We start from the raw sequence: 18052 nt of genomic DNA on the forward strand, positions 1-18052 counted from the left end.
TTAGGTAAATTATTAATAACATGGAAAAATATTTCAATTTAAAATAAAGTTTGGAAGATCTCTAATTAACCTGACTTGACTATGAATTAAATATCGAAGCAACGGGCTGTATGGTTATTTTTTTATGGCTATTTCGCTTGTAAAATGGAATTTTACAATCCACATTCTATTTAAAAAAATATTGTAAAAAAAATTTTTTTTACAAAGAAAAAAAGCGTATTATGCTCACATATGGGTGGTGAAAATGTCCATTCTCCCTTATCATCGCACACGGTTATGGATTCTCCAACAATAACGAATCCAGCATTGCATGTGAACTGAAGAAAATCGCCTGTTAAATATCTTCCAGTATCCAACACTCTTCCATTGTTTGGAGCTAAAGGTGGCTCACATTCAATGGCTGAAAAATCAAACTTACATGTAAACAGCATGCCATTGCTTGGAGCTAAAGGTGGCTCACATTCAATGGCTCTAAAAATAAACTTAAATGTAAGCACTTTCCATTGTCTGTGACTAAAGATGGTTCACATTCAAAGGCTAAGAAATAAACTAAAAAGTAAGCCTTTTTTCATTACAAATCAAATTATCAGGGACACATCCGGCTTTAAATTATCAATCAGAGGATTATCAGGCTTGGCACGCAACTCGACAAATCAATAATATTAGTAACTTATATATGCTGGATGTTCTGTATTTTTGGAACCCTTCTTAAAAATGAAATAAAAAAAAGCACATTACAGATTGCAAATTGATGTTTAAGTAAGAAAAAGTAAAAATTTGGTGAATTATTATTGATACAAGGCGCCATTAGTAATGAATTATGAGTGAAGGCATTTCACACGCAGAGAAACAGCTCTTCTCAGATTTCTCCAGCAATCAAAAAAGTATCCATGCTTTTAAGCGAGCTATTTTTGTAGATCAATTTGTCAGCTTTTGATAAATGTTTTTGATCTTAAATATTAACTTGCAGCCTTTAAACTGTGTGTGTTATCTCACTTTATTTTGACAAAAATTCTAAGCATACGGTTTGGTCGTCGAGATTGTTGATGTGAGATTGATCCTACTTCGGAATGGTTTGCGATTAATATTTAAAAATAATGATCCTTATTGATTATGGATCCTGAATGATGATCCTATTATTACACAGGCGCATGTGCTCACTGCACAACTCATGTGCTTTACGTAGCATTCTGAGTACAAGATGTTGCGAAACGGACGACCTTAAAATATATATTTTTAAAACATTGTTAAAAATGTAAAAAATCAAACATCGTAAATTAATATTTAAGCAAGAAAAGAAAAAAGCGTTATCAAAAATCTGACGAATCATAATCGAAGAATTTCTCTTTGCTGTTAAGACTGATGTGATTAAGACAAAATGAAAACGCAGTACAATATCAACTGACACCCTTGGAAACTTTTTTGTTAAAATGGTTAGACAGGCTGGAGTAGAGCAAATTCCATATTTCTGGCAGTCAGCAACGCCATCTGTTGATAAACAGTGTAATTAATCTTGAAACTTTCTGAGAAAAAATCACTCGCTTCCCGATTAGAGCTTAGCAAGCCGAACATTTCTATCTAATTCTGGTAATCTGAATTGATTCTTTTCGAGATACCTAGTATTTAATAAATGAAAGGAACGGATGCTATTTAGGCAAAGTATGAAATAAACGTCCTGATGAGGTTATTATGTAAATGATGTTCATGTTACTGTGAATGATCGAAATCGGTGGTTGTTGACTTTCACCGGTGAATGTTGACAATCACATAGTCGCTTTGGTGAATGTCCGAAATATTTATTACATCCGAAGTGATATTAATTTATTCGTGGATATAATTACATTTATTCGATATTTTAATACTTACTGACGATAGATTAGAAGAAACATCAGTGATGTTTGGAGTCAACAACCGCCGATTTCGATCATTCACAGTAACATGCACATCATTTACATAATAACCTCATCAGGACGTTTATTTCATACTTTGCCTAAATAGCATCCGACATTATATATATTGCCTGGGCAATGTGTGAAATATAAATCATTTCATACTTTGCCAGCTAGTTTTAAGCAGTGCGCAGAGTTTAAAAAAAAAAATTTTTTTTCTTTACAAATGTTTTTTTTTCAGTGGTATAAAAATATAAATAATTAAATCTTATTATTTAAATTATAGTATAATGCAATCTAAGTTTTCGATAAATTGTTTGTAATGATTTTTCCAATGAAAATAAACGGAGAAAAACATTTTTACACCAACAATCTGAAACTTTTTTTTTTCAAACTGTGTTTGATTACTAAGTTTTTTCTAGTTTGAAAACGAATCTTAAGCTATCACTAGTTAAAAGGAACTGGGAAATGTTTTTTACGTTCTTAAAGTCGCTTTCAGATTCTTCGCTGAAGTTAGTTTTAATGATTGCAAAAACCTTAAGGCAGAATTTCCGAACCGTAGTCGCGAGTGCAACTGACATATTTTAGCAATATATTTACAAAAAGAAGTTCTGTTTTTAAAAGTTCTTATTGGATTCGGAACTTTTTTCATTTTGAAAGATCGATACTAATATACTATTGCTAAAAACTTCTCCTATTTGCTTCGAATAGTTGAACTAGTGTTTATTTTCTGCTTTCGAAAAAAAAATGTTTTTTTTTCGTGATATATAAGACATATTTTCTTGTAGTTTTGTATCACAGGATGAAGAAAAAATAATTGAAGTTTTAAGAAGCTGGACTAACTTTTTACAAAAATAAATATGACGTAATTTTGTAGAGTATCGAAAAAAAATTGAATAGAAAAACGATAAAAAGAAGAAAAAAATAGAATTCAAATAGGTAATTATTATCGGGTTAAAATGTTTTAATACCTAATTTCGAGTTATTAAAGATCTTCATGAAAAAACGATTTAAGTGAAATTTTTTAAACACTGCATTTTCAAGATTCAAAGACGTGTTTTGTGCTTTGCAGAATTTGCGAAGAAACGCATGATTGCGCTATAGGTAAACTATTAATTAATTGATTTAGCTCATTAACCCATTTTATTTTATAACCGTCATTAAACAGCTGACCCAATTTTTTTTGGGTGTACGACTACTAATGTTCAACTCCGTAGTCAAGTAATTATGAACCCACTCCAGAAGACAAGGGAACTCCTGGATCAAGCATTGGGAAAAATTTACCTTCGTGGTGGGCTTTGTGATGAAACTTATCTGATTTTGCGTTACATAGAGAGGAAAACCTCTCACGGTTACCCCGACGGCAAGGGGACTCTAAGCCACCTCTATTCACGTTTTATTTTTATTCAAAAAATTTAGCTTCAAATTTTTCTACTAGAAATAATTTATGTATGAAAATTTTTTTATAAGCAAATTAACTGCTCATTTCGCATATAATAAAATAGATAATTTTATCAAAGGGCCAAATATAGATATTGTAATTTACGAAAGCTAATTCTTTCACAAGATACTCTGATATTTAAAGCTAATTATTGAATATAAAAATTTTTGAACAGGTTAAGATTAATTTTTAAATCAAGGAAAAGAATATCTATGATTCTGCCGCATAAAGATAAAGAGGCTTGATGCCGTATCACGAGAAAAACTATGTTTCGTTTCTTTTTGGCAAACTTTAACTCTCAACCAATCACAGTCACACTGAACGATGCTTCTATATTGAAACTGTAGGTGGTGGTAAATCAACGATATAATTTTTTTTCTTCGAATTCTTACAGAACTGAAAATAATGAAAGTAAAAAAAGTACCTTCACAGTATGGTGTTGAGTTTGACCAGGTTTGATTCTTAAGGCAGATTATTACTGGTAAACCCACGAGTCTATATCCTGTCGGACATGAAAACATAACTCTGGACCCATATGTCCGGTTGTGAGCCTCCACTCTTAAATGGGTGTCTTCCAGAACGAGAGGTGGACACTGTATTACTGTAAAAAGACAACCATTGAACTTTTTCAATAAAATAGGAAATACAAGAACATTTTTTTTGCTATAAAAAGACCATCAAAGATAAGTTTTATGATGGTTAAAACTTAAAAGCTAATTTTACCATCGTTCTGACAGGAAAAAAACAGTATGCGGCACCATAGCACTGTCCATGTTTAATATTTTTACAGCTATTTTAGGAAGGATCAAATATAACTCTAATTACTTCGTAACTATGATTTTAATTCTGTAAAAATAGAAAAATATTTTAAATAAATACTTTCTAACTATTCGACTCTATTTAAATTATTACTTAACCTAGATCCCCTGAATTATAGTAAAGGAACCTTTTGACAGCCAAACAAAATGAATCTAAATAAATAATTAAGGTATGACTAATTTTTTTAACACTATTTAAAATATTAAGACAACCTAACAAAATAAATAATTATTATAGAGTAGATAGAGAAGTACCAAAGTTTATGATGCCACGAATATATTATAATATTTTAAAAATCATACCTCACACGCTTGTTTCTTAAAATTTCTCATCACTTTAGAAAGGAACCTTATAATGTTTACCATTTTTAGGAGAATACTTCAAGAGAAATTCTTTAAACTATTAAAATAAATTTTTTAATCGCTTAAATTTAAAAAAAAAAAATGCCCAATTGTTTGAAAAAGTGACCGCTGTTAAAAATGCTACAAATGAACCATAGGCGTAATTTCCTACTTTCGCCCCATATCAAGTAAACTAAAACTGCCAAAGCTTTATGGATCACCCATGGTACTACGTAAATCATCTACGGGCACAACACAAACTAACCATATAAATCACTAAACAAAAATCTAAAATACAGTTAGGGCGTAAGTAATAGCATAGTAATAGACCCTTAAGTAATTTTCCTACTTTTGCCCCATATCAAGCAAACTAGAATGCCAAAGCTTTATAGATCACCCATGGTACAATGTAAACTATCTACGGGCACAACACGAACTAACCATATAAATCACTAATCAGTGATCTATAATAGAGTTAGAACGTGAGTAAGAGTGTAGTAATAGACCCATAAGCCTATTTTCCTACTTTTAGCCTATATCAAGTAAACTGAAACTGCCAAAGCTTTATGGATTACTCATGGTACTATATTAACTATAGGCACAGCATAAACTGACCATATAAATCACTAAATAGTAATCTAAAATACAGTTAGGGCGTAGTAATAGATCCATAAGCATATTTTCTACATTGGTCCTATATCAAGTAAACTTAAACTATCTAAGCTTTATGGATCACCCATGGTACTATATAAACTCAATGGGCACAACATAAACTGATCATATAAATCACTAAACAGTGATCTATAAGAAAGAGTTTTATAAACAGAGCATTTTAGAGGTTTTTTTAATCATTAAAAGAGCCATATATTAAAAAATTTCTCGTTAAATAACAGCTCGAATCAAACGAGCTTCACTATTATAATAATTTCGCCAGTATCGTACATTTAGGTTGGCTATGATTCATTCTACAGTTGTTAACTGCACAAAATTTGAAACTCGGCATTCATTTTTTATTTAAGAAATAAACACATATTTGTACATAAAGTATGAATTACAGATTTTCTCTGTACTTCAACTTTGCAACTCTTAATTCAAATCAGCCATAACAAATATCATCTCGCTTCAAATGAGTCTGAATGTCGCACAATTGATTGTTAGATTAAACATATTACAAATTTATGGCCATGAAAATGTAAGCTCCGCGATTAAATTGATTATGTCTACACGGCCAGTGTTTAAATAATGCAATTCGCCTCCCATTTTGGCGGGTTTGATTGCGCAGTTACATTTCCGAGTGCGCTTTATATGTGTGTGTGTGTGCATAAAGGGGCATTTTGCATCAACTGTAAACTACTTCTACGTCAATAGAAGTGTTTCAGTTACTTGTAAACACAAAGATATGAGGTGCTGTGAATATTTAAAATAATCTTTGAACATCGATACTTATATCGATTAATGAAAGTGTTGCTGGATATGAAGATTTTAAAAGGATAAGATACATTAATGGGTGCTCCGTAACTACCGCCCTTAATGTATATTTTAAGAATGCTTGTTAAAAGAAAAAGATACTCACAGTCGGGGTCACTAATCAAAATTTTTAGCGACGAGGAAACAGAATCTCAGTCAGCGAGAAAGACAGTATGAAAATAATCAAAATCGATTTGTTTGTCTGATGAAACTTAATGGTATTTCAAATAATTGGTTGAAAAATTCTTTCTGTTCCATCAAACAGTTAAATTGTTCTTGGTTGTTTTCATTCAGTCATTCTCACAAGATTTCAATTTCGTTTTTGTTTTATCCAGGCCTTAAATATTAGTTGGCGACCCCTTACTGTGCATACTATTTTGACTTCATTTTTGACGAAAATTCTAAAAAATGTAAATTAAAGGCGTTGCTTTTGAAACAGTTTACATATTTGAATTATTGTATGAGGGATTATTGTAATATTTTCTATGTTTATTTGACCTCTGCAGGATTGGACGAAGGAAAAAGAAGCGTTTCTCCAGTCCTGCATGCCTCGGCTGTGTACGTACGAAGGAGTACTAATACGAGCATACCGTATTGAGATTACGTCCCTGTGATCGTGGGCCGCTAGAATCAGAAAGGCTCGTTTCATGTATGATACTGTGGGTCGTGACGAGATAGTCACGTGATCACGTATATGTGATCATGGTCTTCGTGGGGTTACGGTAATTGGAAGAGGGTTTTAATTGTCCTTATAATCATTAGAATTTGCACTAAAACGGCTGTATTGAAACTTAATTGGTAGTAAAAATATAACTTAACAGTTGGATATATTTTTTTATTTCCAATGAGCTGCACAATTGGTTTTGCCGACCTAGTGCGTTCTCCAGAGGTGGTATCCACTATTTCAGGACCACCACAATGGGTGAGACACCGTTGGTCATGCTAATTAGGACGTCTAGTTTCTGCCACACTAGATGGCAGCACCGAGACTCTATTTGGATGCTTAAGTGCACTAAGAATTAAATTTTGCCAAGAGCCAATAAGGCACTCCAGGGATCTTTTACATGCCGCATAATCATCCGCAGACTTGGGCTCAGAAGGCCGACGACAAACCAACTGCACCACCCAGCCACTACGGTTGGATATATAGGAAGAGTATATTTTAAAGAAAATCTAACCTTCACAATATGGTGGTGAATCAGACCAAGTTCCGGATGCGGTGCACGTGATTTCTTCTGGTCCAATCAGATTGAATCCTTCCATACACGCAAACCTTGCTTGACTGTGCATTTTATTACCTTCAACGGCCATCACACGATTACGATCCAAAGAATCTATGGTTGGACATTGGACTTCTGAACAATGGAGAAAAAAAGACTTAATTAATTTAAATAAAAACGTTTTATTAACCTTAAAAAAAGGTTGGAATAGTTGAAGAGCTTAGTGGATAAACCAGGTAAGTGACTATTTCAAAGGGGCTGTAATCAAAGTGTGAAAAAAAAGAGGCATCCGAATTAATTTATTGCAGATTTATTATAAGGCATTGCAAATACTTCCTTGCCTTATTTTTGCTACAACCTGATTTGGCATAAAAATCATACAAGCATATTAAAAACAAATAATTTTTTTTTTGGTTAATGGCGGGCACTTGGGTTCATTTCCCATTGGCCTCAGAAATGCCAGAATTGCTACTCTCTTATCGCTACCCAGTGGGCACCTATGGCTAAGCCATGGCGGTGGAGTAACGTCTCCCACGTCATACAACCACAAACCCGTTTATAGGGCGGGTTACATTCACACACAATCACACAGATGAAAGGACATAGAGATACAGTGAGAGAGAACGAAACATCCATGCCCTGCGCGCATTCGAACCCACAACCATCGGCTCCGCAGTCAGGCACGCTAACCACTCGGCCACCCTGGTCGACATATTCAAAACTAATGTGGATTAGTTATGTTAAAGTGAAAGCAAAAACCATTCTGTTGCATTAAACATATCCATATTGATGCGACCACTTTTTGTTATTTTTCCCGATTAAAAAATACCCCTGAAATAAATAACGCTTACCTGCTTTATTCACTAAGCTGTTTAATTGAGACGTTAATAGCAATTTTAATACAATGGCAAAAAATATATTTAATAATAGGTAAGCAAAAATAATTGATGATTGTTAACTCATCAGATATATTATAACTAAACCCTTGAATACGTAGATAATCTAGGTCTTAAGTTATAACAATATACTTTTAATTTTAAATGTTATTTTAATAAACGATTACTTGGAAAAATTATTTATGTTCAGTAATAGATCGTAATAGAGTTATTAGATCTGGAATAGATCTTAATATTCTTTTTAGTACACGTATTTTAATGAATAGTTTCAATTTCGGTAAAAGAAAAACTGTTTTATGCCAAGAAAAAACAATTATTGGGAAACAATCATCGGGGTTGGTGAACGGTAGCTATCCGGGTGCCCCCTAGTCTATCAGAATTTTTCACCATTGCATTTAAATTTTGTTTTTAAAATAAATTTATTTTATTTTTAATGTTTTTATAGGTTATAAGAACCATGAAACCAAATTTACCAACTCGTAAGAACAATGTCAGATCCTAGTTAACACTTACATAGTGAATCAATACACATAGGTGAATCAAATACTACAATGTCACGATCATTAATGATAATAATGTAATTTGAGTACGATAGTATCGTGATCGTTACTGATATCTACAAGTATCCACTACGATACTATCGCGATAATTATCGAGAGCGTAACATTCAAGACGATAATATCGCGAATATTATACAAAACCATAATTATTTAATACGATATTATGGTGAAGCTGATAAATTTTATTTGGGTAACGAATATTTTGAGCAATGTAAAAATATAAAACAGTTAAATTGAAAAATGTCGCGACAAATCGATAATTTTCGATATATTTTCAGCTATACATGGTGATATAAAAATTTGCACTTATTGGTTATGGAGACTAAGACAATTTGAAAAAACTAGTCGCCAACACAAACTAAGCTAACCAGTACTATATTTTTATTTCAAAATTTTTACTAGCCAAAAAAATTTATTTTGTTGATACTTACATAAAGTTTCAAGAATTCCTTCAGAAGTAAATAAACGCAGTTATTATCATTATGCAGTTTCAGTTACTTATATATCTTATCAAAGTTTTGACTTAGAACTACCTAAAAACGCGTCGTTTTTCTTTTATTCCATACTGACATATTTTTCAAAATTATGGGCATTGGGCACAATCTCAAAACACAGAACTTTATATAGCATTCAATAAATAGAACGATATTAGCTCCATAAACAAACGGCAACTTCTACTTTGACGTGTTTCATTTTTTTAAAAACTTTTTCTTATACACTTCATTTTTATAACAGAAAATGTTTTCTTCAAGAATTTTTCTTTTAAAAATATTTTCAAGTTGTATTTTGTTTACTTACTTTCCATTTATTTTAGAATGAATAAAATTGTGACTGAACCAAAACGTTTTTAAAGTAGAAACACATTGTGAACAGTCTGTCAGCCCATTTAATAGCAAGTTTATAAATTTTAAATTTTATAGTTTCTGTAAAGTTAATGTGTAAGTTATGAATATGAAACTAAAAATTTCATACCATTTGTAATCGGAATAAAACAGTCATTTTACGAAAAAAGACTTCTATATAATACGCATATTTAAACTACAAAATATCATGAAAATCTCTTTTACTGTAAGTATATTTCTAAGGTTGAAAACAACTTACATAGAAATTTAATGGAAAATGTGTTTCGATACAAATTTTTATATTTAAAACATTTTGATTTAAATTTGTGCAGATTATTTTGAGATTAAACAAATAAAATTTTATGGGACGCATTTTAGTCGGTTGTAAAAGTATTATGATAGTATGTATCGTTAATAACTAGAGAACAAGAGCACAGATTTGGGATTTGGATCAGGTTTTTTTTCTTTCCATTGTATGTTTTATTAATACATATTGCTATACATATTGCATGGGGAAGTTAATAAGCAATCACCACTTTCCGGCGTCACGCAGTTCGGGTGTAGAAATCAAAAATACGAAATTCCATTGTTGCAGATTTATTGTATTTGAGTATTGCGTATTGTATTTGAGCTGTAGCTGCTGCAATCTTTACACACTCCAATTTCGCAAAATTGAAGAAAGTAAATATAAAATAATACAAAAACAGAACAAAAAATAGATAATGAAATAAAGCTACATTTAAAGTTACGACACGGATCAAATGATACGGTATCCTCACATCCGTTATGTGACACAGACGGAGGGAAAAAAACGAATTACATTTTTATACAAGATATTAAAGTTTGGAAGGCTCCTGCATATTTATATTCTCTTCTTCTTCTTCGTCACCACTACAGCCTAGTGCAGGCCAAGGCTTTCTTAATTAGTTGCCTCCAGACAGGGCGACTTTGAGCTAGATATATTTCTTTGAGCTAGATATTTGTATATTTATATATGTATCTTAATTTTTTTGAGGAGGGTGAAGTTAAATAATTCAGAAAACGCTAATTTTGTTTGTACCTGATTGAACAAATTCAATTAAATATTTGGTGTGATTAATTTTTAACCCTTTGATTGCTAACTGCTCCTAGCTTTGGACAGTACACTTTTTTCACGCAATATTGATTTTGTAGATGGGGTAATTAAAACATTACACATAATCCAAATGCTATTACTACTTTATTAACTCCAAAAACTGAACAAACATTTTGTATGTTCATTATATATTGTTTATTTACAGACTTTTAAATATTAAAACGAGATTTGATTGTTATAATGCGCATGCATTCGGTTTTTGAATATTTGACAAATTAATTTTCGTTGCTAAGCAACGAGAAATAAGATTACTATTGCGAGTGTTGTACATTAACAAGAGAAACTAATTTCTAACATACACTTAAGACAGACTAAACACCAATGCTTTTGCCAAGTATGCCTTTACATCGAAAATCTACACAGATGGCTACACCTTACATATAGACCCATAGGATACACCCATGGTTTTCGCTGGGCGCATATGTGCTCCCAATAGCCAATATTTACCAGATTGCGGCTATCACCTATATTTTATGGATCAGAAATTGGAATCTGAAGGAAAAAAGGTTGAGTTAATGAGAAAAAAAGTTGAGGAAAAAAGGTTGAGTTGAATGTTAATTAAGAGAAAGTACGTTTTTGAGTCTGATTTCGTAACTTAAGATATAGTCTGCACTAATTAATTAGCATATTTGAGGTCGCCGTCTCGAACCATTCATATTGAGTTACAGAACGTAAAGATCCGATCATTAGATCAAAAGTTATTCAGGGTGGTCCGTTTTTTTATTTGACACACTGTAGTACATTTAGTGCTCAGCAGATTAGCAATGTATAAGAATTTAGAATTTGCCTGGAGGGAATTTAAAATTAAGAAGTAAATTAAATTGATTGGCAAATTAAAATGGGTAAAACGCAATTAATTGTCAATTTATTGAGTGGGAGTCTACATTAATATGGAGGTCATTAATATGATCTACATTAATACGGTAGTACTTTGATTTTGTTTAAATTTTTTTTTTAATATTCTGCTTTCACTAAATTCGTATGAATCTGGACAAATTAGACTTTCCCGGACAATAAATTTTGAGAAATTGAATAAAATTTCTCTTAGGTAATTACTTAAAAGAAAATTTAAATCCCAAGGAAAAATAATGTTTTAGAACAAATTGCTCTAAATAAATCCTGAAAAATTTTATTGTTCAGAAACTCGAAGCAATCTGGAAGTATATAAGATTTACTTAAATGTCATCGCGTTTTTCACATTTTTCCTCGACATAAATATTTTATTTTTTTTCTTAGCAGCCAAGAAAAAAAGTACTTTATTTTCAAGTTCTATTAAAAATCTCAGAAATGCATTGGGAGTTGCGTCATAACTTATGAGCGTCATCTACCAACGTCTAATTCTGCCTTAAGTGGCTATAAATAAAACAGTATTAATTCTCTAAAATAAATGCAGAATCCCACTTTGCCATAGTTATAGATTCTTTTGAATTTTTTGTTTTTCATTTCCGAGAAGATGTCATTGTAGATTAAATTTTCTTTTCAAACTTATTTTAATAATAAATTTTATAAATATAAAAGTGCTAAAATATATTTTTGATCAATTAAGGTTTAAAAAGCGAATGCTTGTAAGTGAATTATAAGGAAAGCTTTATTATTTAACAAATAGTAACTTTTTAATGCAATTTTTAAAATTAAAAAAGCTTGCCGTGTTTTCCGATGTTGACTTCTTAAGTAACTTATTTCAATAAAAGCTGGGGTTAAGAATTAAACAATCGTAACATATTTGTAATTGGCGTTGAACAGCCGATTTAGTTTTGAGTTTGCGTCTATCAATGTTCACCATGTAATTTTGAACACAAGCCAGGGGAAATTCCTGGATCATGCATTAGGACAAACTAGTTTTCGTGGAGGAATTTTTTTGATTGAACGAACCCACATTTGCGTTATATTAATTTTATTTTATAACCGTCGTTGAACAGCCGACCCAATGTTTGGGTTTACGACTACTAATGCTCAACTCCATAGCCTTGTAATTTTGAACCATTCCAGAAGACAAAGGAACTCATGAATCAGTACCCCCAGAGGTTTTAATTTGTTATGGGAACATGGAGGACTTAGTGACTCAACAGATTTAACGTGCACCATTCACCATTTACTACACGGAGAGTCTTAGGTCGACAGGGATCGAACACACGACCAATTGGACATGGGTCCAGTTCCCTACCATCCAAGCTATCCCGGCCCTGCGTTATATTTAGAGAGAAACCATAAAAACTATCCACGGGTTCAACGGCATGGGGATTCTAACCTTTCTTCCACTGAGGATATTTCACACCAGAGCTCTGCCGTCGGTGCGAGAAGGGGGCCGAATTCGTATCAACCAGTCCCAGCCGGAATTCGATCCTGGGTCACCTCAAAGATAGGCGAACACTTAACTCCTGTGCCACCACGGTTTCCGGTAACACATTTAATCAATTTTTTCCAAATGTGCAAAAGTGTCAATAACACATTTCGACAAATTTTCACCAAAATCTGACGCTTAGCATAAACATTTAGTCTTTACTGACGTATTTCCCCTTCAACCATTTGCGCCAACACAGCGCCAAATTCCTTTTGGTGACTTCCGAATTCATTCTCATATAGTTATTGATTATAAAGAAGTAGATAAAATACTAACACAACTTATAAACCCATACAGAAATGAGTAAATATTTAAATTTGAACCACTTCCAAACTTATTTTAACATAGGTAAAATATTAAATAATAAAAAAAAATTCAGTGATGTATATGGGTGTTCTTATAACACATTAAATAATCGTGTATTACTTAACGTAACGTTATATAAATAAATCGCACATACTTTGATTCAAAAAAGAAAATTCACAAAATGACGACTTTTGCACGTGGTCGTCAACGTGAAAATTAAGTACCAAGTGATGCGACTGATATTCTAAAAAAATATCGATATTTTACCAACGTATCGCGATATTTTTTCCAATTTAACCAGTTTATATTATATTCCCAATGATTAATATTTTTGCTACCAAAATGAAATTAATCATCACTAACAATGATAGTTTATTTAATAATTATCGTTATGTAAAATACGTCATGTTATTTATAACAATCTCGACATTATCATATTAGATAATTATAGTTATCAATAATGATCACGATATTTTTGTATTTGATAGATACATACATGTGTGCTATCAATAGACGGTGAGCCGGTGTGTGTACGTTACATGTAAACCAGAATATAGTGACGATCCAAAGTGTTGGTGAAATTGGCTTCATGTTTTTTTTATAAGCGATAAGAACAGAGGTGTCTAACTTTTTTTTATGCATATCTTTATTTTTACTTCAACATATTGGCACAAATATTTGCAAAATAGTAATTATGTTATATAGACACACATAATTAAAAATGTAATAATAAATGTATATTTAAACTAATCGGATATTTTTTGCGTCCGCAACTACCTATTTTATTTAGATAAAGAATTTTAAAGTTTTGTGCCGTATTTTCCTAATAAAAACGCTATTAATAAAACTATTGTTGAAACTTTTACATTTTCCTTAAACAAGCTCCAACACGTTTACCCAAGTAATTGGATTGAAATTTTCGATCGAAAATAATATTCTTATGTTTGACGATAACTAAAATAGTATGGTTCGTAAGGTTAGATTGAAATTCCCTTCACGTTTTTAACCATAAGAGAGAACACGTTTTTTTTTTTTTTAACCCTTTGAAGCAGAATTTTTATGAAACTTATTTTTCATACCTTTCTCTTTATTTTGTTTTGATTTGGGTCAGAATAAGTGAAAAATAATAAATTTAGCATTTTAATACTTTATGGTTATGAAATACAGCATAAAACACTGGTGTCTAAATTTGCATTAAAGTTGAAATCTTCCAAACATGGTTCACATCCAAAAAATAATTTTTCAAATTTGCATTCGTTTGCAGTTATTTATATTTAAGAGAAACAGTTATTCGTCATTAAAATTTATTTATCTTATAAAATCATTTATTATTAAATGTTTAAACATGAATGAAAAAAAATTAAAATAATATTTTTTCTCTGATTTGGTGCAAGTAGTACAAGTATTAGTACAAGTGGAATTACGATAATTTACCAGATTTTTTAGTAACTATTAGACTGTTCACAGGTGATAGAAAGATCTTTTAAATAGAAAGATCTTTTAAAGATCTATAGAAAGATCTTTTAAATTCAGTAAAATTAATGATGCTCAAAAAGATTCTATCAGACACCTTATTGCCAATACCGTAGACTTCAACTCAAAAATATCTAATTCAAACCTTAGCCTTTCCTCTAAAGTAATTCTTAAAGATATAAAGTCCAATCCCAACTTAATCGTTACCAAAGCTGACAAAGGTGGTCAAATTGTTCTTCTAAACAAAACAGACTATTTGGAGAAATCTAAACAACTTATTCTTGAAGGTCCTTATAAAGAAATTCCCAAAGATCCGAGCACTAAAGAATTAAATGTTATAAAATCAACTATTAAATCCTCTATGTTAATTCCCAATAGACTTAAGGTTGTTTTGACTCCCTCTGTTTCTCATTGCGCTAGATTTTATACTTTACCTAAGCTACATAAAGTTGGCACTCCTTTTAGACCAATTGTCTCCAACATTCTTACCTCGTCTTACAAACTCGCAAAATTTTTAGTTTCTGTCTTCTCCCCTCTCCTTGGTAATAATTCTTTTACTACCAAAAATTCTCTTGAGTTTGTTAAAGAAGTTAAAAATCTAAAACCTAATGGTTATTTGATGGCCTCATTTGATGTAAAATCACTGTTCACTAATGTTCCTGTTGAGGGGGCTTTGGAATGCCTAAAACTTAGACTTTCGGAATATCATTTTTCCCAATATGAGGTCAATGAATATGTTAACAACAAAATACTTTCGCGTTTGACAAAAAATTTTACCGTATGACCAATGGTCTTGCCATGGGAAATCCTTTGAGCCCTATACTTAGTGACATCTATATGCATTATTTTGAGAGTAAACTATTCAAAATCTTAACTTTCCCCTTTCATAAAAGATACGTTGATGACAGTTTTGCTTTGTTAGAGGAAAATAATTGTAATTTAGATCAAATCCTTAATGTTATGAACAGCATTGATTCTTGCATTCAGTTCACCTATGAATTAGAGTCTGATCAAAAACTTCCTTTCTTAGATGTGCTTGTGACTCGGAATGATAATTCATTCCATACTACTGTCTTTCGCAAACCTTTTGCTGTTTCTCTTCCCCCTCATTACAGATCAGAGTTGGCCAAAAATGTAATCGATNTGTTTCTCTTCCCCCTCATTACAGATCCGCCCACCCTCCCAACCAAAAACTTGCCTCTTTTCGGTCTTTTGTCCACCGTGCTGTTAATATTTGTTTCAATATTGATCTTCTTGATGCAGAATTAAACTACATCAAAGCCATTGCTCATGACAGAGGTTATTCCCCTAGCATTATTGATAATATTTATAAAAACGTAACTAAACAATCGCCTACCGATAAACCTTCCAAAGAATTCTCTAACAATTTGGTAATTTTACCCTATTTTCCTAAAATAAGTCGGCAAGTTGCTAACATCCTAATGAAGTTTGATTTTAATATTATTTTCAGTCCCATTAATAAGATAAAATTTTCTAATCTCAAACAGCCCATTGACAGTCAAAATAACTGGGGTATATACCAAATTAATTGCCAATGCGGCCTTTCATATATTGGCCAAACTAAGCGTGCCTTAAAGTGCCGTGTCAAGGAACATGAAGCTTATGTCAAAAAACAAGAATTTAAACGCTCATCTATTGCCCAACATTGTTGGGACTCTAATCATAATTTTAATTTTTCCTCTTCTAAAGTCATTCAAAATTGTTCCTCAATATATGATTTAGATTTTTATGAGTCTTATCATATTTTCAAAAATTCCAAACTGTTGGTCAATGACCTATCAAGTGTTCCTTATATTTCTCCTGTTTGGAAATCTATGATAAAACCTAACTAACCCCCCCTTTTTGTTCCTTGCTTCCTATTCGTCGTCTTCCATTCACCCTTCCCTCCTATTGGCCGTTGGTCTAAACCCTCTTGTGACGTCATCTTTCTATATATATTTACTCTGTTCTCTTATTGTTTTCTGTTGCACTGATGAAGGTTGCCCTTTGAGCATCCGAAACAGCTGTCTGCTTTTAATAATATTTTTGTGCTCTTTAACGTTGTCTACCTTAGCTCGTATTAGACTGTTCCTTAAAGCTAAAAAATATCTTCCCGATGGTGTTCCTGCCTTGTCGGGGCGGTGAGTCTTGCGTGTACCAATGACCCGGAGGGCTAAGCCGGCTGTAGCTTGCTACCAGTAGGGTCTCCCAAGCCGGACAGGCCGAAGGGTAGGTGCCAGACGAAAAAGAACACCAACACGAGCCAAGACAGATTTCTTTCCAAGACAGAGAAGCTCAGATCTCCGGATCAACAGAAGCTGTATCTCACCTCCTCCCTATGACTTCTTTGACCCAGAACTTATCCCTCCTTCTGGTCCTCGATTTCCTTTGGGTCTACAGTCTGATGGACCTCGTCTGACTTTGTTAGGCATTGGAGGATAAGCCACAACAACAACAGAAAATATCAAAATAAATTTTTGCTTGTAATTAAAGAGTCGGGGAAAAAATATAGATAAAAAGGACACCAGTGTGCCGTCAAAGGATTAACCATAAATTCACCGTGACCATGACTTACTTCGAACTCTGACATGAACTTCATTGGAGTGTCCTTTTGGTGTTGTGCAGGTAAATATTCCATCATCTGTATCTTTGGCATAATAAATAGAGAGTCTGTACTTAAGTCCACGTTCTTCTATTCCGTCAGCCCAGCCACTGGGATACTGTCTTTCAAGGTACCATCAGATCAACAGCACAAAGAAAAGAAATGATACAATTTTGATTAAAAACTTGTGTACACCACCAATATAACTTATACAATAATATAACTACTGGGGTACTGTTTTTTCTAAGCTCTCAAAAAACCCAGAATGATGCATGATAAAATTTTGATTGAAAACGTTGTGTACACCTCCAATATAACTTATACAATATTATAACTACTCGGGTAATGATTTTTTTAACCTCTCAAAAAACCCAGAATGATATATGATAAAATTTTGATTAAAAACGTTGTGGACGCATATATAATTTATACAATACTATGACGACTTAGATACTGTTTTTTCCAATCACCCCAAAATCTAGAAAGATAAATTATAAAATTTTGATTAAAAAGTTGTGTAAACCAGAATAATTTATACAGTATTTTAATTACTTGGATATTTTTTCTGACCTCCCAAGGAACCTAGAGAAATAAATGATAACATATGATTAAAAACGTTGTGTATTCCAATGTAATTTATACAGTACTAGTTGTTGCCCGTAATGAAGTGCTTTGATTTCAGTTTTTACTGTGTTCAAGAGATGTCAGCAATATTGTAAA

The 18052-nt window shown here is 32.2% G+C and overlaps 1 protein-coding gene across 1 annotated transcript in view; it reads right to left on the reverse strand.

Annotated features, from left to right (window-relative positions):
• Positions 1-18052, reverse strand: part of LOC107454895 (locomotion-related protein Hikaru genki) — a 173239-nt gene that overhangs the window by 4154 nt on the left and 151033 nt on the right. The window contains exons 5-8 of the mRNA XM_016072238.3: positions 17306-17454; positions 7136-7312; positions 3755-3931; positions 230-400 (exon numbers count right to left, since the gene is read on the reverse strand). Of these exons, the coding sequence (XP_015927724.1) occupies positions 230-400; positions 3755-3931; positions 7136-7312; positions 17306-17454 (674 nt within the window). The remainder of the gene's footprint in view (positions 1-229; positions 401-3754; positions 3932-7135; positions 7313-17305; positions 17455-18052) is intronic.

Source organism: Parasteatoda tepidariorum, chromosome 8 (assembly GCF_043381705.1).
Source record: "Parasteatoda tepidariorum isolate YZ-2023 chromosome 8, CAS_Ptep_4.0, whole genome shotgun sequence".
Lineage (NCBI taxonomy): Eukaryota > Metazoa > Arthropoda > Arachnida > Araneae > Theridiidae > Parasteatoda > Parasteatoda tepidariorum.